Source organism: Epargyreus clarus, unplaced genomic scaffold (genome assembly GCF_041222505.1).
Source record: "Epargyreus clarus isolate Ecla_fem2 unplaced genomic scaffold, WU_Ecla_fem_2.2 ptg000027l, whole genome shotgun sequence".
In the NCBI taxonomy this organism is placed as follows: domain Eukaryota; kingdom Metazoa; phylum Arthropoda; class Insecta; order Lepidoptera; family Hesperiidae; genus Epargyreus; species Epargyreus clarus.
Genome location: NW_027332234.1, coordinates 6,671,677 through 6,697,245, shown reverse-complemented (window position 1 = coordinate 6,697,245; position 25,569 = coordinate 6,671,677). Strand labels below are relative to the sequence as shown.

At 33.4% G+C, this 25,569-nt stretch overlaps 1 protein-coding gene across 5 annotated transcripts in view; it reads right to left on the bottom strand.

Moving 5' to 3' along the window:
* The window catches only part of RapGAP1 (Rap GTPase activating protein 1), a 383,574-nt gene that overhangs the window by 192,298 nt on the left and 165,707 nt on the right, over positions 1-25,569 (bottom strand). For 4 of the 5 annotated variants that reach the window (XM_073088857.1, XM_073088860.1, XM_073088861.1 and 1 more), the window contains exon 1: positions 14,961-15,215. The exons of the other annotated variant lie outside the window; for it this stretch is intronic. Coding sequence is in view for 1 of the 4 variants with exons in the window: in XM_073088863.1 (XP_072944964.1) it covers positions 14,961-14,986 (26 nt within the window). In the remaining 3 variants the exon portion in view is untranslated. Of the gene's footprint in view, positions 1-14,960; positions 15,216-25,569 lie in introns of those variants that run through there. 5 annotated transcript variants of the gene reach the window in all.

The following is a 25,569-nucleotide window of genomic DNA, read 5'->3' as shown; positions in this document are numbered from 1 at the left end:
CCTTAGGGTATTCTGTTAATATCTCTATTTTCAAAAAGTAAGCAACCATCAAGTGGAAATTTTGTTATGTTTTTGAAGTTATCACTTTTTTATCAACATCCTTAGGTTTCCTTATATATTTTTATCCGAACTGATGTTTAAATTGTAACCTCTCTTATAATGTAATTTAACTATCAACATTGTTAAACAATGAGGCTACTGAAGTTAAATCGAAACGACATCCACCATTTACAAAACAAGAAAAAGTATAATATTGAAACGCTATTAAATTGGTCTTCACGATACCCAAGACAGGAATGTTGAATTTATGCCGATGTTGACCTCTCTTGATGTCAACTGCAGTGTAATGGTACTTTATTGCTATCATCGTATAAATTAACGTCATTAACGTTGAGTTTGACCATAATTCCCTTTTGAATTTTTATTGCACTTTGAGACGTATTAAACTAAATTAGCTCTAAGTTGAGGTCTAAGTATTATAAAAGTAATCTATACTAAGTAATGAATAAATTACGGATTTTTAATAAAAGAAAGTGTTTCTATAGAACGCATTTATATCCTACGCAGCTTTTAAAGGTCAATATTGCTTGAAAAGTTTTAAAAGAAAAGTTATCGGCTAAGTTATGTATAAATTAGGAATTACTTTTATTGATAATGACTCATAAAATTGAATCATTTTTATGGAAAATAATATGAGCATGTGATGATTAGAAAGTTTTAAGAGGAAAATAATCTGCTAAGTAATTCATAAACTATGGATTTTTATTCCAAATGATGAATCATTTTACGTATTGATAGAGAAAATTGGCGTAAAATCCTCTATGACACGACATTTTATTAATGAAAATATGTAGTATATTTATAATTTATAGCCAATGCAATTCACAGATGGCAAATTATTGAGTAACAATCCTCTATTCGTAACTTCGTAATCTAGTTTAAATAACATAGTCTACTAAACCGACTACTTTGTATCGCATAGTTTACGAGGCTAACAGTTCCTCCTACGCGTAGCTAATACCCATAAAATGGTTGCGCCAGACCTAAGACGACCCGGGTACATGGTCAATGAGCAGATCGATACGATATGATATAATATGATATGATTTGGCAATATCAGTCGACTGATGCATATGATAATAACTATAGCTATACCTCTGGATTAAATACCTAAGTAAATCTAGAAATAGATTTCACTTACATTTTGAAGGTGGCAGAAATTTTTCCTATAAAAATAATTGGGAAATTGCGGGTCGAGCTTGCATATGGAGGGTTCCGTACCAACAAAATTTCATTTGTTTTGTTTAATTTTTGGCATTTGATATCATAGCAGATATAGAAGTGAATGCATTGTGAAAATAGATAAAGTGATAACACCGAAAAGGTCGGTTTATTGTACAGCGATCCTTTCGATACGGAACCCTAGAAATACGACTAAACCGACTAACAGAAATTCTAATTTATCAGCAAGACATGTAAAAACATTCACTGTCAAAGCAGATTAAAAATACTTTGGTATGTCCTCTGACCTATCAATGCCATTAATATTAAGTGTCCTAGACGAAACATCTGGTTAACAAGAAAAAATATAGTTCAATTGAATGTAGGGTGACTCACACGTCTGCTTGTCCATATGTCACAAACATTTTTCGTGTGCCAAGACCCAGATGGCGTTGGTGAACTTGACCGTCATCTCGTGAAAAATTCATGTAGTTGTAGTCCAACTATTTGTAGAAGGACTACTTACTGTTATTATGTGTCTGTCAGATCGGTGTGGTAAGGTAGATATATTAATCCGAGGGGTTCCAACTTAGTTCTTAGCAAAGCATAATTAGCTGAACTCAGGTAGGACTTATATTATTTGGTGTGATAATATATTATGTTCATGGACTGCAGAAGCTACTTACCATCATGTGGACTGCATACTCGCTTTATACTTTAATCCTCTCCCAATAGGTACCGGAGAAAGATTTATTTATTACTTTGGCTTTGGGTCATGTAACGAGGTTTCCTTGATAAACGATCTAATTGAGCATGCACGGTTCCACATGGCCCAATCAATCGGAATGGTCATTAGGCCGATCCTCGATATGTCACCACTTAAAAACCACTCGTTAAATAAAATTGAAATGAGCGCTGTACGAGTACCTACATTAATTATGATGCCACGTGTTTTGAAAAACACGACCAATGCCGCTTCTGCCGGTCTTGGGTTCGATTCCAGAACAAAAGAGACAAAAAGCGGTGTTTATGTTACTCTATTCTTATTTGAAGGGTGTCATGATACAGATGTTACTTATATGTGAAATTTTAACTTTGTTCTTAAAAGTAGAAAAAAAACTATGACGGATAGAATTTTCTTGAAAACATTAACATGGTTAACAGATGTTTATAAGAAGCAGTAACTGTTTTATATGAATCTTACATACTTATTTGCTCAATATTTAATTAAAAACATATATAGTCGTACAATATAAGGTAAAATAGAGACCGCCCTTTTGATGAACAAATTCCAAGAGCTACCAAAAACGAATTTCTTTTTCCTTTACCTTTGACCGATCGAAAAGAAATTGCTGTTTTTATTACCGTTTAACCGCACTTTGTACAAGAAAAGCCGAAATTGGTACGATTTGTTTTAAGGTTACCTATGTCTATACATATAAATAAATAACATCTAACGAGGTTTTAGATGTTTTTGACATAAATCTAGTAATTGGAGGTTCATCGGAGTTTTGGGAATCGGTTAGTAATCAAAGCATACCTATAAGTTCTTCACAAAGGCTTTTCATCTTTATCAAAATAATATTTAATACCTTTGGGTCTAAACATCTTTGAATATTGTGACATTATCTGAATTATTCGATTTAGAAATAGTCAACTTGGATTCAAAGTAACTTAATACTAATACTAATTATGTACTACTAACACTTATGAATTACTAATACAACAAAACTGTTTAAATTATACAATTATCAAAATAATTTATTCAGAATTTATTCTTACAGAATTCTTTATGAACGTCAACAATCTACCAAAGCTTCGGAAGGTCTTTCACTTTGGAAACTACACAGCGAAAGACACTGCATACGAATAAAACAATATCAGTATACAACATTAATAATATACTTAAAGTTGCATTTGCAAAACAAACATAGTTCTTAGACAGAAATATAGCAGCTGGAATATAACAAAATAAGTAAACATTTATAGATAGTTAACGGAGATAACTTACGGGATAATTTAAATAAAATATTTATGTTTAAGGTTTCCTGACAATCTTTGAATTATAACTGTCGTCGTTTACTTTCCCGTTAATAAAAGTTGCGGTTAAATTAACCATAATAGCGTACACTTGCACTTTCTATGCCGACTTTCGTTTACTATGCAGTTCTCTTCCATTGAATATGCGCAAATGATTTTCTAATGCGATCGAGTTATATTACTTATTTTTATTTAACTGTAATATTTATTAAGTTATAACTCAAAAGTTATATAGTTGAAATGTCTTGCCTTCGTAGCTCGTAAATGAATTCAAATGGGCCCATATAAACTTATATACAAATAGACAGACTAAAAACTTATTTTATATTATATAAATATGTCTGTTTGAAATTTCAGGTAAAGTTCTACTTTATATATTTGTATGGATCATCAACTGTTAGGGAGATAACACGAGAACGATAGTGACTTGATACACGAGCGACAGTTCAAGTCGATGACCGGCGTCGTCAGTGGATTGTTGGCACCTGTCGTCAGTAACCATCGCCGATTGTCGCAATTTTGTCGCCAGCGGCCATCGACGACTGTCTTCGACTGGCGTCAACTGTCTCCAGTATACTTCGTTTAAAGTACTTATAAGTAAATATGTTCTGATTTTTTTATTACTTTGTAAGGCTACTGTCTTTGAGACTGTAACATTTTGTCATTATTTTCGATCGAACTCTGTCAGTACAAGAGTAATGGACAAACATGTTCGATTATTAAGCAGGTTGTGTCGTGACCTTGTGTAGAAGTAGAATCGCTGTATTTGTGGATATATAGAATTTACTCCAAAACTTATTGATTCCGACACGCTATCCATGTATGGATTAATCTTATCCTGTTTTGTTCATAATAAAAACTTATATCATATCTTGCAAATACTACCTAAAAATGTTGGTCTCCGATTACAAACAAATATATCAAGTATTCTTTTTTGACATGCCCGTACGAGCACAATTATGATACGCTCTATAACAAGCAGTTTTGCTTTATCGGAGCGAATATTTCTACAGGACTATTCATCGCGACCCCAATGCGGATAGAATAAACAAACTAGGATATCCTGTGCCAAGTCCGTGCAGTACATTTATGGACACAAACAGGGACTACAGTAATACTCGTCCAGAACGTAAATACTAAGAGCAAGTATGCTATTAACTGAATTACACATTTGTTTTCATCTTGCCTTTTGCTAGTCTGTTTTGGGAAATACGAACCATTTTCATTAGGGATTCAAGTTGGAACAAACATTACTGCTACTGTTACTAAACTAAAAATACGTATTCAATCTCAGCGTGCTATTTAATTTAGAGTGCACCAAGGAAGAACTCTTGGGCCTATTTTAATTTATGTATATTGTTTTGCATTATTCCAAAATAACATGTTTAAAATCCAATTAAAAATATAAAGTACTTACCTAAAAATATACACATTGTGTATATTTTTAGGTGTATGTTGTTAGTTTCGTTGTTGCATTTCCGTAGTTCTTTTATCTCACCTACTTTAGTATCTCTTCCTTTATATTGATAACTTTTAAGGTCACGACATATCACAATGTCAATCAAATAACTTTTAATAAAGATAAGTACCGCAGTATTGTTTATGGTAAGTGGTTACAATTGTAACATCATTATTTACTGCTCGGAAGTTTGACGCTACGATTTGCGCTGACCTTTCCGTTTCGATAAGATAGCCACATTACACAATTGCCACCTAATTATACAAGAAACAATTGGGTTGATTAAAATTAAAGAAAGTAATTTATTATATCAGAAATAATTTAAAAAACCAATGAATAGTAAATAGGGGTGATAATAATTTTAAGGTAAAAACAGATATAAGGAAAAATGACGAGAAATAGTTGTAATTATGTAGTTAAAGAAAAAAGTCACTTCAATAATAGTAACTGTAGAATAAATAACACCTAAAGGAAAAGTAACAAGTACAATCTCGTAGTGTAATCATCGGACAATCATATAATTCTGAGTTATTTATGTACCATTATTCTCTTTCTTGGGTAATGATTGTGTTTGATTTGTTTTGTAGATATACCTTTATTGAGCGAAATGCCATCAGGAAAAGGTTGTGACTTATTTTTGCAATTCAAGGAAGTATTTCAAGAAGCAGCGATTTTTTTATAATAATTAAAAAAAAACCCGTATGATAATAATGTATCCGATTTTTTGTTGCATATAAAATATATAAATAAAAAAAAAATATTTAAAAAGAAATGTAAGTTCCATTTTGTGACAACAAAGCATAACTAATAGTATTTGTTAAGGACAAAATAGAAAGGATAAAATTATTGATAAATCCGTACTTAATCATCCGCAAATCGTTTAGTTTGCCGATAAACACTAAATAAATACCATAAACAGTCAAACAAAACGATAAAACCCGAATTTATGTTGCAAGCTTCTAAACTACGAGAATAAAACACGCTTCGAACCGTGCAAACATCCACACACAAGCCTTAATGTGATTATTTCCGATTAACTTGAATCGAATGTGACCACAAGCTTTTTGTATCCACGACAATCCGATTATGATACCGTTAAAAAGTACCGTTAGCAAAAGGAATTTCGATTTATCCAAACTGTGGACTCTGAATTACAGCAACGCGTTGATCTTATCGACAAAGCAGTCTTTTTTATATCAGCATTGTCTTCTATCGACGATACCGATCTAAATGACAACACAAGTACCTAAACTAAGAGTAGATGTTTTAAATTATCCGGCGATTGTTCAGTTACGGGCGCTTAGACTCATTAAGGTACTTAGTCAGTAACATTTGAATTACAAATTGGTCATAATGAGAATAGTTGCTGAATGTGTAAAAGGAAAGGTTAACGACATTACACTTGAGAATCATGAAGTATTCACAATCGTAATGGTTGTATAACTTAGAAGTAGAGATTTGTCTAAATGTTATAACGAGGAAACGCTTATTATTCTGTGACGTCAGCGTTTCGAAAATTATAACCCAGGTAAAGCAACATCGATCAGGTCCATCTTTAAACGAGATTCTTAAAATATTAATGAGTATTCGTTTAAGTTGTTAATCGTTGTAAAACCTTGTTAAATACCTTTAAATGGTTGAACACCTTGATTATGAGACAACAAAGCCGTATCTTCGTCATGGTGTGGTGGATTATGATAGGACTCTCTGGTAGTTTTGTCTAATAATAATTTAATATCAAAGTATATAGTAACTGCAGAATTTTGTAATACTATTACATATTAATGAAATTATTCGTTTTTAAATGTTATGAAATCAAAAATCATATCAGCATGATAAATGTTTAGACAAAGGTATTTTAGAAATCATTTCTATAGTGCGATAGCAGTGAAGTACTTCAATAACGGTCAAATTGCGTACATTCCAACCACCCGATTCGTCCCATAGACAAGAGGTTATGGGCACAGCCATTGAGTTCGAATGACCGGAATGATCAGAGAACCGCTTCGCCCCTCAGTAACAATGACCGCATTCAAAGTAAAATAGCGGATAAGCCATAAAATATTCATAATTTAGAACACAATAGGATTTGTCGAATCAATGGATCCCTCGATAAATAATATGAACGTTTAATAAACATATCAAGCATTGTTCGTAACTACAAACCCTCAGAATTGAGAACTGTATTACGAATATCCCCGTATAATAGTAATCCCAATTCTGAAGTTCAAACTGCTAGCCGTTTACTTAGCTGATACTCAGTAACTATAGAAATCCTAACTATGGAAGATATTAATTACTATCTTCGTTAGTTTGTATATAGTAATTAGTGTAATATTTCTCTAAATTAGTGTTAAATATTATTAAAGTTCATTGTAAATATTAAATAATAATTACGTCCTATTTAATCTTAATTGCAATATAATTGCGTCATAATCGAATGAAATATTGCAAACATCAATCTTGGAATGATATGTCATAAAAAAATTAAAATTCAATACACTTTTTACAACAAAAAAACCTTATCGATTAAAATGAAAACATTGTTCAAGAGGCTGTCGCAGATACAGATGATAAAGTGACTTTATTACTGTATGTACGTGTCAAAGTAAAAAAATGATTAAGATACAAAGAGTAAATGAGATCAATAATATTTTTTTTAATTGTCAATACTAAAATTCCTTCTAAAAACAATTCTATACTAATACCTATAAATTGATTAACGTTTACATCATACAATATTACATTCCAAAATAATTTGTCTACATCAATATCAAATGGGATTTTAAAATTCTTATAACCACGTCGCAAATGTATCGATAATGATTTATTTGATTTTGTCTTCTCATTGCTATTAATTTTAACCCACGCCAGTCATAGCTGACAACAAAAAATATATCAGATCGAATACAACAAGATACTTATTACATTTATTACTTAACAAAAAATATTGTGTTATAAGATATTCTATACCTTTATTGTTATGAGCATGTTACCAAGAAAAATTTAATTTGTTATGACACGCGAATTTAATTGTAATTACATGACTAGGATTCATTATCTAAATCACTTTTTCTTAATTATATTTGAGCCATTACTCCGAAATCATTATTTTAGTACTTATGAGCTGACGATGGCTATAAAAGTATTATATCTAGAATACTTTATAATCGAGCATCAAAAGAAAGTAATTTTCAATGGATGTAGCGTGGTAATGAAACCGTTCGACAACCCTAAGATTAACGAGCAACTAACAAAGGGTACATTGACTGACAACTCGGCGCAGATCCCCGCTCACAACGAAATAAACTGGCTCGTAAATTCTACCCCTTATAACAATTTTACTGCTGCACTAATAAATAAACTTATCCGATTGCGGGGAATATCGTTCAGGACCAAAAAAAGTTGTATTGAATTTGATAATGGCTATATTACTTTCTATGCAGACGCGTGCGCAAGGCAAAATTATTGCTTATTGGTTTGTTTGTGATAAAACGAGGCGAAATCTGTGCAATTGACGAAAGGCGGATATATACAGCTAACCCAGTATTGTCGAGAATAGCTGGATCCCTCCATGACAGATGGTATACACAATAGCCTATACGACGAGTTATTGTTAGTCCAATTTTTGATCGGATATTGAATTGGGGGCATTTTTGCGTATTCATGCCGTTAGTTCTCTATTTTTCTTACTCGTAACGATGGATTTACGATTATGGCGATTATTGATTGTTCGTGTGACATGCGTGAATAATTGTTTGCAAAAAATAATACCAAGCGTATTTGACCCGCGGTTAGTGTTGATAAATGAAACGCCGAAATAACAAACAGTAGTGAATGCCGATGTTTATTAACAAATAATAACAAAACGCATAAGATAAATACTAAATTCCTTTCATTGACTCGTAGACGATGACAAAGACAAATGAATTTGAACAGTTTAATTAACAACAATTAAAATATATTTGTATGAATTATGTTGAAAACTCCGTGAACATTACGTGTTGTATGTAATAGAAAATAATCTTCTACATATTTGCTTCATTGCACGATATTCGATGCTCATTTATGAATTTTCGATAACTGTTTGTTTGTTATTTGTCATTAATACAAACGTGGTTTCTGATCTAGATGTGAATTAAATTTAAGATAAAGCCGATCTACTAAATTTCAATAATGGGATGGATTTATGTTAAGCTACATAATAATTTACTTTTCACCAGTAGGTGTACAGCATGTCTTATTACTGTTTATGTTTGTTCAAATAATAGCACTCATTATAATAATTCGTAATGATAAAGCTGTATGGTATAGAGACCTTTTAAAGACTTCAATAAATCACATCGCCGTTTGTCCATTCTCAGATTTGAGAGTGGGACGTCAGTCCGCAATGAATCACGTAGTGTCTTCGCCCACGGGCATATTTACCTCTCAAAGTGCTCATACCTCATTTCCTTTCAATTAATTTATGGAGATATCAGCTTTATTAACTGAATGATAAAGCTTACGTCATCCGCAGGTCAGTCCTTAGCTCGAGGTCGACTATTGCACTTAACGATCCAGATTTTTTTGTAGCATTAAGACCTTTTGTAATAAGTTTTATATCCTGCTTATTTTTCACTTTTGTTAGGTTAAGTTATTTAGTCTTACATAGTTCTAGTTTTTCTCAATGCTTAGCTCAATCTAAATCTAGTGCAGTCAGACGGTTTTAAGTAAACAGAAAACTGTAGGGTAAAAATACATAATGTGAGCTTCCTTAGTAAAATAAATGCTTAAATATTAGTAAAGTATAAAAAATAGTACGCATAATATGGTTCATCGGACGTAGACTGTTGGAGTTATGATTTCGTTTAACTGTCTATGCAAGCTCAATATATTTGCCATGCTTTGAAATATAATCGTAGTGCTTAGAAAGTTAATACGGCGACAAATTACTCACAAATCATAAGCTTAATACAAGAACTGTATCCACTTTCACTGCCATCGATCTCTTCATCGGACACAATACTATCACGATCACTACATTAGATGACACTTACGACGCTGTTTAAGAACTAACTACTTACAACAATCACAGTAAATTGCACTATGATTTTATTACCGGCAGTGATAGCCTAGTGGCTAAGAAACTCTGTATCTCGATCGAGGGGTCAGAGGTTCAAATCCCAGCACGCAACTCTAATTTTTCATAATTGTGTGCGTATTAGAAATTAATTATTACTTGCTTAAACGGTCAAGGAAAACAAAGATTTATAAAAAAAATCTCAAAGGTATGTGAAGTATATCAATCCGCGCTTAGTCAGCGCGGTGGACTATGGCCTAACTCTTCTCATTCTGAGAGGAGACCCGTGCCCAGCAGTGGGACAATAATGAGTTGATAATGCTGATTTATTACCAGTTTAACATTTGATTTCAATCTTCAGTCGTTTGTCTTGTTACTTGCTATTAAATGTGCAATAGAATATTAATCGTAAGGTACATTTGCTTAATGAGCGTAGTATAATCTATGGCAAGCCCATAGGGACTCATACCTTTGTTGAAAGTAGACTTCGTTCCACTTTGCGAAATTGCCACCAATTAATGGAAGTCGTGCGACCATTGAATGTCACGGGAAGATTCAAAATCAAACGACTTTGTTCCAACTTATGAATATTGAATTGATTGTTTATAATTCGTATATGACACGAGCTGGTTTGATACATTTTAGTCAACCTTAACAATTTCATCAAATGATCCAGATATATTAACAAATGTGATTGGATAAACTATTTTTTATAGCAGCATACATAGTAAGTGTAGTCATTTAATTCATTTCAATTCTGTTCGTTTTATTTCACGCCAATCAGGTAAAATATGTCAATGTAATGAGAAATTTCTGAGGATAATCAAACTGTTCGTCTTCAAAGTTAAATTGTTTTACAATCGTTTATCTTAATTACGAGATAATTTAGATTCTTGCCAACTTATAAATTAATAAAATAGCATGAAATACAACTTGTTATTTAACGCGTAATGAAAGTAGTAAAATCACGTGAACACAATGAAGTGAGAGAGTAAAAACTACTGGAGCTTCAAATTTATGATGTACTTAGTATATCTAATAGATAAGATTCATTTGAATATGCCGTGCTACGGAAGGCAGATCGTTAGATGCTTTTTCTGCGAAAGCAATTATATTAGTCATATGTGCTCGTTATGCCAAATGATTAGTCGATTAACATTTTCCACGCTAGATACCTAGTTATTATGATATATTTGCCGAGGAGAGTGTAGAAACAAGAGCGTGAAATATGCGTCTATAAAGGCTAATTGTAAGGGAAAGTCATCGTCATCACGCCATCTTTGTAAATTTTATATTGTTCGATTCAAAGTAAACGAGAATAAAACGTCACTCCGAAGTTTATTGACATGTAAACTGCAGTTAGAAAGTAAAAGTAACTTTACTGACCAGATGATTATTTCATGTCCACTTTGTTATATTGTCATAATTGTATTTATATATACTGTATAATATGACCATGCTTTATTAAATTTTTGAAGCTGTTGAAGTTTTTAGGCGCGCGTTTGGTTTTTTCTCTGCGCCATATTAGAATACTTTAAAACAATGTCACGAAACATTGTTAGCTGTTCCTAGATCTCGTTTGGTAAAAGTGACCAGAAAAATGTCAAATGCATTATTTAGTTAGACATACTACTAGTAATTATCTTAACTATTATATAATGTTGATCAATTGCTTTGATTGAATTCCAACATTACATCTAAAGTATTCAGTTTTTTAAATTCAGTTGTTTCCGTTTTAAAAAATTGTCGTAAAATCAGATAAAAATCTATAAGTACAAGAAAGAAACAGACAGGTAAAATAGCTATTAGATTGAAAGTTACAGTATTTGATCATATTTCTTACACAGCTGCATATTTTCGTTCAAAAGAACTAACTATTTATAAAAATACCAAGTTGCATCTTTTCCGGATGACACATAACCGGATCTGGGAGAATCTATTAACTTGTTTGTATTAACATAAAGCCCATTTATAACCTAAAGCGCTTCGTGAATAATTAACATTTCCACTCCTTCATCACAAGGAGCCGTCTCATAAATCATTTCAATTATCTATTTCATATGAGATTCTCTCATTATTCTTCTAATTAACACGAGTACCGCAAATTACGTTGTTAGAGAATGGTAATGTGATATGGGAATCTTTATTTAGCTTATTCGGTTTTTAGGTTAACATCTATAATTGAGATCATGTTAATATTTCTATGGAGCTTCTGTAAGGTCACCGGTGTGGGAGTTTACTTGCGCAATTTAAACCTACCTCGTAAATCTCAACCAAAACAAGACTAGGAGGAATTGTCAACATTTTTCACGATTTAAATTTTTAACAAAAAGTTATTTTAATAAAATCTTGTGTTATGATGTCATATAATATTGGCGATAGTTAATCAGCTCACTGATTATCAATTGCCTATCACCATTTGAACACTTTATCGCAGATGTATAATGTAGGTATATTATTGAATTTATTGTTTAAAAAGTTTTATATCTATTATAACAACAACCTGTTTCAAGTAATAAAAGTTTTACGACTGAAAATGAATTTAGTTCCACCGTTAAAATAGAAAATGATAATGTAGTCTTAAGAATAACAACTATGTATCAATCTACGAAACCTTAATTACGTAAAGTAACTGGGATGGATATAAGTGAAGACATGAGCCGGGTTGTTGACTTGAGACGGCTAATCAATCAAGTGCTTGAAAGTGTTTACATTGGGCCGCTAATGGCGGGTATCTATGACACGGTGCGAGGGACCGAAAACCAAACACTCAATAGTCCTGAGAGCGAACATTTATGCATGGAAGTGAGCACAGCTGGACCGCGTGCACATGCATATTCAAAGATCAGTCAGTTTCCATTTCGCGTGCGTAATCGGAAACGAGCCTAAACACCCACTTAGTTCCTGCCAATCAAATTGTAACTCTAAACCAAATAAGCACGCTCCTAATAACGATGCACTGGTAGCGATAATGATTTATTCATTTCTAAATTACTCCAGTAAAGAGGAAGAGGTAGACCGCGAATGGGAGAAAAAAGGCAACTGAATAAAGAACAGTATAGCACGCGTTAGAGTGTGACCGCATTATACAAGCAGGTTACGGAAGAACGAGACGGATGTACAACACGAAAGTGTTGACAGGTGTCGCAGAATATTGGTTAGTAAGCTACCGTGCCAAATCGAAAACCGTTGACAACGCTTGGGAATAAGAGGAAAAGAAAGTGACATTTTTTGTTTTAAATTTTTATCAAGTGTTTTTAAGGCGGTGGGTACTTAGCTATAATTAAAAAAATGATAATAGTTAATTTACGTGTAGATATAATATTTTTTATCTAGATTAATTTCAATTTTGAACCTATGGATCTAAATACATGCAGAGTAAATATTACGTTTAAAAAAAGTAGATAGTAGCAGTTCATATAAAGATGTATTATTTTGCCTTTTAAATCTGCCAAAAAGAACAAATATTAAACATGAAATGTTTTCCGCAATCATAGACAACACCACAATTTCGTATAGCATGTTCTGCAAACATCTAAATTAATCATTTACACTTCTGTATAACCGAATTTCAATCCCGGACCCTCGCAGCGGCATGATAATCATTGTGCCAATAAAATCTATGACTAATATACATGTGTGCTTCCTTACAATTTTACTGTAGATACTAGCAAATTTTACTGTAGACTATTTAAAGTTTATACCAAAAAGTTCATCAAAACTCTCGGCATCCTGTAACACGAATAATCATAACCAGATATTCAAACAAAAAATACATCACCCCGAACAAACGATGATGTGTTAATGATATCTGTCATTTAATGGTTTATTGTTTGCAGGGGGTTCGCCGACCATGCCCTTGCCGCGATGACAGATGGTTCGAATCATTAGGTTGCATGCTTTTTTTATATTCCACACCAATCTGGTACCATAGTTAAAGATAACCATGGTACATTTTATCGATCAGTTAGCAATAGAGTTTAAATTGACCTTTAAATACAAATATCATTTAATTAAAACTTGTTATGCATTAATAAATAATATGCAACACCAAACTTGACTGATTGATCGATATCTTGTAGAAAAGATTTACAATAGGTGCTTACTTCATAGCTAAATGTACAACTTGTAATACTAATTTGAAACTGGTTACTATTCACATTCATTCCATTGCTATTTGTGTACCACCTCTATTCAAGAAAATAAAAAGGGTAATTATGTCACACCTATTTATGACTTGTATGAAACTTAAGTTCTTGCTTTTATGCGAAGCGCGCGTCCTCTATTGTAACTGATCTACAAAGTTAGACCGCGGTCAAGTTGATGGGTGTTCCGATCTTAGAAGGATACGTAATCTTACGGTCTTAGTTAAAACCTTTGCATATCTATCATAAACCACGTCAAAGGCATAATGATTATGGTAAATAAGAATCCAACTTATACGCATTGACTACTAACTGGTACCTTCTTCCACCAATCTACAATGAAGCAGCGTGGTGCACTATGGCCCTACGCTTCCTCAATTGTGAGGAGAGACGTGTGCGCAGCAGTAGGTACTTATATAAAAAGGTTTTGCATATTGTTATTTTATTGCAATTATTTGTACCTCCCAATTCCCTTTGTTTACTACGGGATATTTCTTTATAAAATTTGCATTAATTTAGTTAGGCATGTTTGTGTGTGTCTATATCAGGTAAGACTAGTTTATTTGGTCTTAGTAAATCCATGACACTGCGACTGTCCACATAACATAAGGTATAATACATGACAGTTGACTTTTTCCAAGTACATAGAAAGAAAATTAACCAGCAGAACATTCGGGTAGCCGTAAATGTTCGTAATTAACGCAAAAACAAATGTAATTTGTAATCACTGGAACTGTTCCTATCAGTTATATGACCTAATACATAACTCTATGTATGTATCCTACATTATAAACGAAATCAAACGTAACGAAAAGTGTAACGTCTGCATTCATTATCAGTAAAAATATAGTGCAATACATTTTTTTTATAAATCAGTCGAAGTGTTGTGATAAATCGATAAATATTATATACAAACATATGCGTTAAATATATTCAAGTTAACACTCGAACAATAATATTTATGACGGATTCAACGTTAATTCAGTAAAAAGTAACATGCAAGAAAGAAAAATCAATAAGTAACTTTTCAAACCTGTTAAAAACGCTGACGATCACCATAGTAAATAATCCAGAAAGCACAAACAAACTGAACAGAAAGTTTTGAACAATCTATCAGCACTGAAAAGTCGATACAGAGAAGCACATTTCCACTAGAAAGAACATTTTTCAGTGTCAACGATTATTTTTTGGATCGTCGGAAACACGTAGAATTATCATAACGAAAACCGACACGTCAACTCTCGACGCCGGTCGGGATACGACTGACTGCGAGTGAGACATAGAAGCCCCTTGATTGGCCGCTCAGGCGCACGCGGGATGCGATGCAACTGTGCCGGCGCATCGCACGTGTACACAATACGTTTGAATTTATTTTCGTTGGAATTCTGTTTTTAGGTAAATTATTACTCAATGCTAATAAGCTTAAGCTTTTTTAGTTTTATGATATACGCGGTAAGGTGTATTAGAAATCTATAGATTTTTATCACACTTTTTATGTTATTATACAGGTATTTATATTGTAAGCTACCATGAGTATTATTTTATTTTTATTGAAATTGATACCTAGCGTGTCACGTATTTCTGTAAAATAAAATAAAAAGGTAAATATAGTGTCACGTAAATATTATTGAATAGTTATAAGTTATATTAATATTTAATACTAATGGGAAAATGATACAAATATTTAGGTCTCATTTGAAATGTATTTTATGGCCTAATATCAGACTAATAGAATTTATAAAGTTGTGATTATTACAATCATTTCAGACAATTTATTGGAATATCATGTTCAATAAACAAAATCCATGCATCATCTCTCTTTAAGCACTCAGGAAGTATCTATATGATAAGACACAATGTAGCGCTGTGATGGACTTATTCATGGTTCTTATGTAAAATAAAAGTTTAATGTCAGCCATTATTTATTTAATATTCCTGAAACATCTCAAGGATATATCGAAGCGGCAGGTTTAAAAGATCAATAAATGGGTAAAAGATAAATAAATGGTAATTATAAAACATGTTATTTATTTAACTAAAATTTTCTTAGCTATATTTTTATGTGATGCAAATGTTAAACGTAAACTATACGACCAATACCTAAAAAGAAAAGTCTTTATGAGTTCTTATGTCAATTACAAAATTGTTTTATTTGAGCAATAAAATATAGTGCCAAGTGTATGGATGCCTTATCACACTAACGAGAACGTAGACATGAAGGCAAACAATTACGCAATAACGCCTCTGAACACGAACCTCAAATTATTTCAAATTCACTTCAATTTTGACATCGATGGGCATGTGAATAGTCGAATAAAAGTGGACAATACAGTATAAGACGTTTATCTAGAACACTCCGAAACACCTTTTAGTTAATTTCATGTTTTATTACTTTACTAGATACAAGATACTTTTTGGAACTAGTTTTTACTACTATCATATAACAACACGGCATTGAAGTAAATAGTTTGATAATGGCATTTCCCGTGCAGTTGAGGTCGTGTTCCGGTAATATTCATTATAAGTGGTCTTAGTACTATAATACTAATTAGGAAGATGAATCTCATAGACCAGGAAGCCTACCACTATCTTTTAAAAACCATCATAGTTCAAGAAAGTTTTATTTCCTCCTTAAAACAGTAAAATATTCCGTCATACACAGTTGAACAAACTTAAACCCTTATTAATTTTTCGCTTATCCATTGTATAAAACTAACTGAAATCGTCATATTTTGCTTAAAAAGTTAAATTTCCTGCAAAAAAGTAAAAGTATGATTATAATAATATTGTGTTAAGAGATGGTAGTAACCCCCTTGGTCTACTCCGGGGATGATGATGATCTACCCCCCTTTCTGCTCAATCCAGTCAACATCACGGAGGCAGTGGACCTCTTAAAAGGTTTAATTTTACTCTATATGGAAATATAAAAGATAATAAAATTAATCTTCATAAGGATCAGCATAACTATTTCCGATATTTGGTATACCTACTTGAACTAATTTGGCTTTGAGCACTTTGACAAATGATTCACGTGGACAACTTCCACTTAGACAATCGGACTTGTTCGTTTGCGAATCCATTCCAACCTCATCCAACCCACTGCTGGGCACGGCTTTCCTCTCAGAGTGAGGGAGATTTAAGCCATAGTCCACCGCGCTGGGCAAGTGTGAATGACAGACCTTCTTTTTTTAATTTACTTCTAATAAAGGCGCTGATAAAATGGATTTTTTCATGGTTTTTCATCTTTACCGTGATTATTTCCATTTGAGTTAGTAAAAGCACTATGTTTATCAATTTTCTAACGTACCTCATATTTTAGAGTGGAAGTTTCATGTGTGAAAATTTCAAAGTAGGCAATAACTGTTGGTGAGAGTCTAGCAGAGATTCCTTTGAAAGTAAAATCTTTTGCGGTACACGTTGTTTCTACACGAAGCAGTAATATATTCTGAGAGATCAGGGGTCACGACTGCGCATTGGAACTGTAAAATAATCCTATTGCCCAGTAGTAAAATAATTCAAAGTAATGTAGTAGTATTATTTATTTGACTTATATGGCATTTTCGACTTCGTAATTCTGCATTATTACTACGGGTGGGCTCGTTCACCTCTCGGAATGGCCAGGGTTTAAAATATAAACTTAAGGCTATTGTCCATCACGCTAGTCAAGTACGAATTAATAGGCTTTAGATCTTTTATATTCATTATCCCTTGCTTTAACGGTAAAGAAGAACATCCTCAGAAAATATTAGGTACGTATGCCCCAGAGAGATCTTTGAAGTTTAAAAAAAGTTTACTGGATCTAGAAAGTTACACTTACTTATAAAAGTATGCTTTGCATTTTGACAGGGAACCCATGCTTAGCAATGGGGTATAATGAGTTGACGATGGTGACTTTTGAAAAAAAATATGGAAAATTTTCAGATACAGGTTTCCTGACAATATTTTTTTCACAGATAACGTTTATCGACACTTGACTTTTCGATGGCGGAATTCAGAATTCTTTCAATAGCGATGCGAAGGCCCTTGCCAGTAGTGGGGCATAAAAAGGGTTGCTTTGACCCTTATTTCTTTGAGTTGACCCATGCTCAGTAGTTGGATAGCAAAGGAAGGATGTCGCTAACGTCCTATTCTTAATGTTCAAAGGTAAAGTAACTCTTTACAGAATTCCCAGAGAGCAGAGGGCATCGTTTATCGGCGCTTAGTCACCCAGCCCGCTTACTGATGCTACTCGCCTCTTCAGCCCGCGACGCATACTAATGTCCTACATTGTATACTGCACTTCAAAGGTTCAGATGCATGCAGCTTATGCAACAAGGTGACAAAGCGTTCGAGCGATTAATGTCATAGAAACGTCAAGCTTTAAAAGAAAAACGAATATCATGATAATCCTTTTAGTTAAACTGTCACAACATACCGGTCCGTCACGACATATACACGTGACACGTTTTAACTGCAAAGCCGTGTAAAACAGTCACTCCGTGGCTAAAATGTTTCACTTCAGATCATATAAACGATCTATCTTTTAGATGATTTATTTACTAACTTAAGCACCTACGTACATGCAACGTTAATAATTATTTATGGTAACAACTGTTAGTAGTTTCGCGCAACTACAACCAAAACATAATTATGTGTGTACGTGGATTTATATGTTTGTAATTGTGTTTGATTTAAGGATGCCTACATAAAGACCATTATTAATATATTAGTTCAAAGAGTATATTAGTTCTAGAGTACGGACTTCCCTTAGAGGGAACCAGCAACGATGACCAAAACTATTCTTCCTCTCTAAACCATAGTCTTCTAGTCCTGGCTGAGCTTTAAGCTCGCCAACAACCCAGTGAAGCTGAGGAGGCCGCTAGGGCTAGTAACTACACAATTCGAAAAAGAAACGCATTTCCTAAGTTACAAATAGGAGAAGTTTTTACTGAAATATTTTTTAAAACCACTTTACCTAAATCATAAACAAGCTTAACGAGAACTCGTTTCAAACCGGCAATAAAGTTAAACCAGCACTTGAACCGTATGAAAAAACGTATCTTAATACATGAGAAAAAACTTCCACTCAGTGAGGCGTTAAAATGCTTTCGAGTTATTCCGACCCTCGATGAACGGTTAGCTTATCTACAGATCAAACACCGTTATAATAGTTAATAACATCTAACGAAACACTATGACGCTTAGGGGAGTTCCCTATTAATATAGGGAGTCGTTAAATGTAATATTCGCAACTTTAATATCCTAATTTATTTTTCTCATATCGCAATATAAGATGAATATTATCAGTAATATTAATAAACGTAAGTATTTTTATATATTGGAAAATATACAGCGTGTATAGTTTAAATGAATGAATAATATTAATGTATAGTCGCGTCAAACTGCTAGTCCGCTCTAAAGTTGTTGCGAGCAGGTGTAGTCATACAATTTACTATGGCGACGCAATTCATTTTTATATTCAGAGCGGACTAGCAGTTTTACGCGGACTAAAGCTGTATATTATCTGGTAGAATTTTAAGGCTATCTTCGTATGACAAATGAAAAAGCGACTTGCCTATATCTAGTGATGGATTAACGTAAGCTAAGAATAAAATAAAAGAAGTGTAAAGTTAGTACAAGCAACCACATTATTTTATGATCCGTGTCTATCATGATTTTATCTATCTATTGAAGCAGTGGTTCTCAAATTCCGGGAGTAATTATTAATTACTTAATCTATTGCCTGATTTTATCGTCGTTAATTTAGTAAATGGTAGGTAGGTATTTCTCCTTTATTACTTATTATGGAAAATTAAATAAATGAGGCATAGAAATTTTGTGGCAATAACTGTTCTTTAAAATATCACTTTCAAGAACTCGTACACAGATATTCCGAATGCTAATAAATTGTGTAGTACAAATGCAAAAAAAAATGTTGCTAATATTAAAAAAAATTATAGCTATATAATAATTGTTGCTTAAGTAAAACTTTTAGCGAAATAACACTATAAAATAAATAAAAAAAAAAAAAAAATGTTTTATTGATTAAAGTACATTTACATACAAATCAAGGCGCAAGGGCCCCTGTACTGGGTTGGTAGCCCGTATTACTGGGTGCCCCGCTCATCACCAGGACAAAATTTAATCAAGTATACAAATATAAAATATATAAAAATAGTTTTAAGAATAATGACTACTTAAATTAAGGCATGTCCAACTCATATAAGCGCGTGTGTATGTGTGTGTGTGTGTGTGTGTGTGTGTGTGTGTGTGTGTGTGAGTGTATGATGGTGTGTCTTAGTGTTTGTGAGTGAAAGAGTGTATGTGATCCGAATTTCACTAGCACTGATATAATGAAAGCAAATAATATCTTATAACAGTTGTTCTGTTTCATCATAGTTTAGTTGCAACAAGTATTGTATAGTGACTTCTTTCAGCTTTGACATAGTTAACGGGTAAATGTTTAACTTGCTGTCAATTATGTTGTAAAGAGTGGCAGACTGGCATTTATACTGCTTTTTCTTGAATTTTGTTGTACAGGTTGGTATATGACAAACTTTAGGTCTTCTACGTTTGTGAGCCTGACTACTTATGTAAGGTAATTGCTGATGAACTTTTTCCACAGAACGCAAAATATAAAGCTGACGGGTGGTAAGCAGATTATGAGAGTTATATAAGTCGAAGGTAGAAAATCGCACAGGTTTACTAAAGATAACTTTAAGAAGAGCTCTTTGAGCTCTTTCCAAAGCCAAGAAATGAGTCTTTGCTGCTCCACCCCAAACCGTAATACAATAACCTAAAACAGATTGCGCTAGTGCTTTATAAGTGGTTGTTAACAGCCTTTCGTTTGCTACTTGTCTCAGTTTTTTGAAGACCCACATCAGTTTTCTCATTCGATCACTGATGGCACGAATGTGATGTTTCCAGGTAAGATGTTGATCGATGGTAACTCCGAGATATTTTATGTGATCTACGTTAATTATATTATCACAAACGCAGTCAGTAAATTTTGGATCTGCACATGTATGAACTTTTAAATCAAAATCAGTATGAGGTAAGTTACATTTACGAATTGAAAAAGGTACATATTTTGTTTTTAGTGTGTTAAGTGTTAAAAGGTTAAATCTCAGATAATTAGAAATATGAAAAAGGCCCTCCTCCACAACAACCTTTAATTTCTCCCAGGACTCCTCATGAAATATTAGGGCGGTATCGTCTGCGTATGAATAAATTTTGCAATTTTGGAGATTGAGGTTACATAGATCATTTACATAGATGAGAAATAAGGTAGGCCCGAGGACACTACCTTGTGGCACCCCATATGCAATGTGAGATATATCACTTATAATATGGTGATCACCTAATTTAAGTTGTTGTTGGCGGCCAGAGAGGTAATCTTTAAAAAGTAAGTGTGGTAGGCCTCTTACACCAAAGTTATAAAGTTTGTCAAGAAGGATATTCGTGGAAACCGAGTCGAAAGCTTTTGCTAAGTCTAGGAATACACCTAGACATTTACGGCCGGAATCTAAGTGCCTGCTTATTTCGTCTGATAATGCCAATACAGCGTCTTCAGTTGAAATACTATTATAGTTATTAACTACCTTAAAACTTACTTAGGTATAAGAAATGAATTTACCTACTGTTCATGATTTTGAAAGGGTTGAGAATCACAACCACTGAGAGCACTTCCCAAAAATGTTTCATAGTGAGATGGCGAGATTATAGTCAATTGCAGGGCGGAGTCCCGCTGTGAGAGAAACGGGGTCACCGTGTTAGTGCTCACCTGTGTCACAGGAGGGCGCCACTGTTTCATTTTCAGCCACGCTAATTGGGCCGATAAGTCAAATGTGAACAGTTCCAATTAAAAATCGCTTTTTACTATTTTTCATCGTTAGCGCTTCGTACATAAATTAACTTGGTGCGCGAGAAAAAAAGGTCAAAAGTGAAATTTTACGACAAAAAGAAACGGACATCATTGAATTTGCTCTAAATTCTAGGCTAGGCAGGCATAATAGTGTTCATAATCGAAGTAAATAATACTAGGTTTACACTCAATTATTATTATTAAAAATATTATTTATTCACATCTCTAGAAGCATATAGGTATGTGTGATTTAAATTTAAATTCAAACAGGGGCCCTGGCGTGAGCCTTATATTAAAATGTATATGAAACGTCATTTCCATTTTTGCATATCATATTCTTCTTTATGTGTAATGCAGGCACTAAACGAGCAAACTGTTTTAAATAGGTCAGCGGTCCTACTTGAGGTCTGTCACAGGTGCGATGCTGCTTCTAAGAACTTATTTTAAACGTTCATACTTACTTCCACTTGAATTGAAACACATCGACTTTTCTCATGAGGTAGAGAGAGTAGTACCTAATAGAGGTGATAGTTGTACTGACGCAGATATACTATAAGGAGTTTAAATAAAAGCGTACCATGAATCTGTAATACGGTATTATGTAAAAAAATAGTTTACGACAAAACGAGATTGCATTAAACCGATAGGCAATATATATCTTACGATAGAAATAGGTGTTGTCGTGGTACCTCCCGGTCAAACCCTATTCGTTCCGCCTTTCGATTAACAACCAATAGTATCGAAGTAGTTGAACTGCAAAGAGTTCAACCAGAGTGTAATTCTACATACTATACAAATTATGATATACAAAAAATGAAAGACTTTGTTAAATTTCAAAGTAAAAGATTTTTACTAATTGTATTTGAAAGTATGTACTCATCTTTACTAAGAATATATTATTTGAAAGTTGTAGGACCCTTTGTGGTTTGACTACGGCGGCACCACAGCCAATCCTACTTCTGCCTCATAACAACAGTGTTAAGCGCTGATGTGTTCTGGTTTGAAGGATGTGGTAAGCAAGACTTGCATACTTTTTTGAGGCGTTCCAGGTTAGTCCTCACGGGTAGCGGCGCGTCTGTAGCCGACCTAAGGTCTCCTACCTTAGGTCGCCTACAGACCTCTATCTAATTCTATCTGGGGTTGATTACTGATGTCCATGTGCGGCAGTAGCCACAAACCATCGGGTGAAATGCATGCTCGTCTGCTACTCCTATATTTAAAAAAAGTATATATTAGCTCGCGGTTGCAAAAATAGGCATACCATTTATTCACACCATTCAACACTCTGTATAAAAGCGGGCAAGTTTAGTTACAATAGTTGTATTGTTTTCGCACAACGTTTTCGATTTCCGATCTGGATAAATATTTATGCGCCACACGAATATTTGTTTCGGCACGAGTGTTGTCCCCGTATAAATGTTTATTTGCAAGCCCTCGAATACATGTTCCCTTATACTCGTAGTTCAATGCTTTTAGTTTAAAAGGGAAACTTTGATACAACCTTACTATGATAAGTTGAGAGACGCATTACAATAAATTCGTGATGTATTTTTATATGTATGTAGCTCAACTCCGTATATCGTCACTTAGCAAGTTAATGTTGGTTGAATACTTGAATATATTTTAAACTCGGATAATCTTCTTAACTTTCTTGGAATAAAATGTTTATTATAAATTAGACTTTAGATAATAGTTTATAAAAATACTACTGTAATAGTATTGAAATATACCTATACAGTATTATCTATAACTATATTATGTTAGTAATGGCGATCTATGTGTACAGGTCACGATAATTGTCACTTAGTTTGCAGAGGGTTCCAGGTTTGATTCTCGGCAAGATGATTATTTTTCATAAGATGGATCAAAATGATTATTTTTTATATTATTAATACTACTGTAGGATACACGTATACTTCTTCCTTTATAATTTATAACCGATGAGTTTCGATGGTAAATAATAACAGATACTCGTATTTATATTGTTCACTACGGATTAAAAATCGAAGACGACATTTCAAGTAGTCCATGTAATGTACATAAAACAATAATACGGTTCCTCATACCTCAAATAATACGGATGAAAATTACCACAAGCCTCGTTCAAAGCTTTTAGATCCTTACATCATTGTGATGGCAACAACACGGCACTTGTCTAACAAAAGGCAACTGAAAAGGTTACTTACAGACGAGCGAGTTTTATCTCAGATCACATCTTGTTTCCACGATAATATTGTCACGCTTTTTAAAATAGGATGCACTAAGTTTAAATATTGTATTAAGTATTGGTTATGTACTATGTAATATCATTTGAAATTAGATATACCTAATTTGAGCGTTTTTGTAAGTAGCTAACGAGCATGCAGTTCGTGGATATCTGTATTTAACCCCAAATCCTTTAAATTCCGATCTGAAGCCGGCCACAAATACGATCCTGTCCTTAAGGATCAATTGGAACCTGTTCTTAAGGATAAATTGGAGCGCATTGTATGTCTCCCTTACTGCATCCTTCAAACCAGGACACAGTAGAGCATAACACTAATACTAGATTAGGCAAAAACAGGTGTGAGGTGGCCTCCAAAGTAGGACCACAATGAGTTCTTCCACCTTTAAAAGTTTTATTCTGAGCAATTTAGTCCTACTGTATCATATTTTACAAGGTACGTCTTTTTATATTTATGCGAAGCATTTCAACGTATCTGCAAATATTGCAACATCATTGAAATAAGCTTACGCAAACCCCGTATTAAATTTTATGAGTTACAAAATAAATAAAGGAAGAGGCATAAAGATGGAAAAGGCGAGGCGTATAAAACTATAAAACTGCTATACGCTAAAGCGAGCTATCAATGGGTCTGCGTGAGTCAATCATTACCATACAGTTAGGGCCCGTGATTAGAATCCCATACTTTAGGTCCGGAAGACTGCCAAATGCAGACGAGATTTTATAGGGCTGGTGTTTATGATGGAAAAGTACAGAAATATAAATGGAAAGATTTTTAAATGCTTTTAGTTTCCAAATAGGTAGGTAATGTAATTTATACAAAAATATATTAGTGACGACTTTTAAAATATTTTAACAGTTTTTGACACTATTCGTAATGAAAATCATTGGCTCCAAAATGTTTATTATTGTTTATTTAGCTCTAAGATGGCTTTCACCATCTTAGAGCTAAATAATGAGCTTGCATGTATTTAAGTTTCTAATAAATCAATCTTTACAATTCTCGCACAAGAAAATCGAAATTTGACAATTTCTAACTACTAGAATTCTACTCTACCACTAGAAGTCTACTCAAGGGCAGTCCGCTTTATTAGTAAGGTTTTATATGTACAAAATCCTTATCCTTACTAATCCTTACTAATATTATAAATCCGAAACTAACCCTGTCTGTCTGTCTGGTTGTCTTTTCTTCACGCCTAAACCACTGAACCGATTTTAATGAAATTTTGTACAAAGATAGTCTGAGACCCTTACTAATATCGATAGTCTGAGATCCTTACTAATATCGATTATTTTAATCGATATTAGGAAATCGATATTATTTTAATCGATATTAGTAAGGATTGAATTGTAAACTATGCATTTCATCAAATGATGATCTTTAGCAAAGTTGTCGTCCATGAGCTCACGAAGGTTTCAGACTTGGTACGACCAATTTTCGCCAGATGGCGCCACTGTCATTCCAATGAAGATACGAATTTTCAGTTTTATGTATGTTAGTATGTCATATTATTTTCTTTTAAACGCGGGCGAAGCCGCGGGCAAAAACTAATTATAGAATAAGTGTCAACCCTA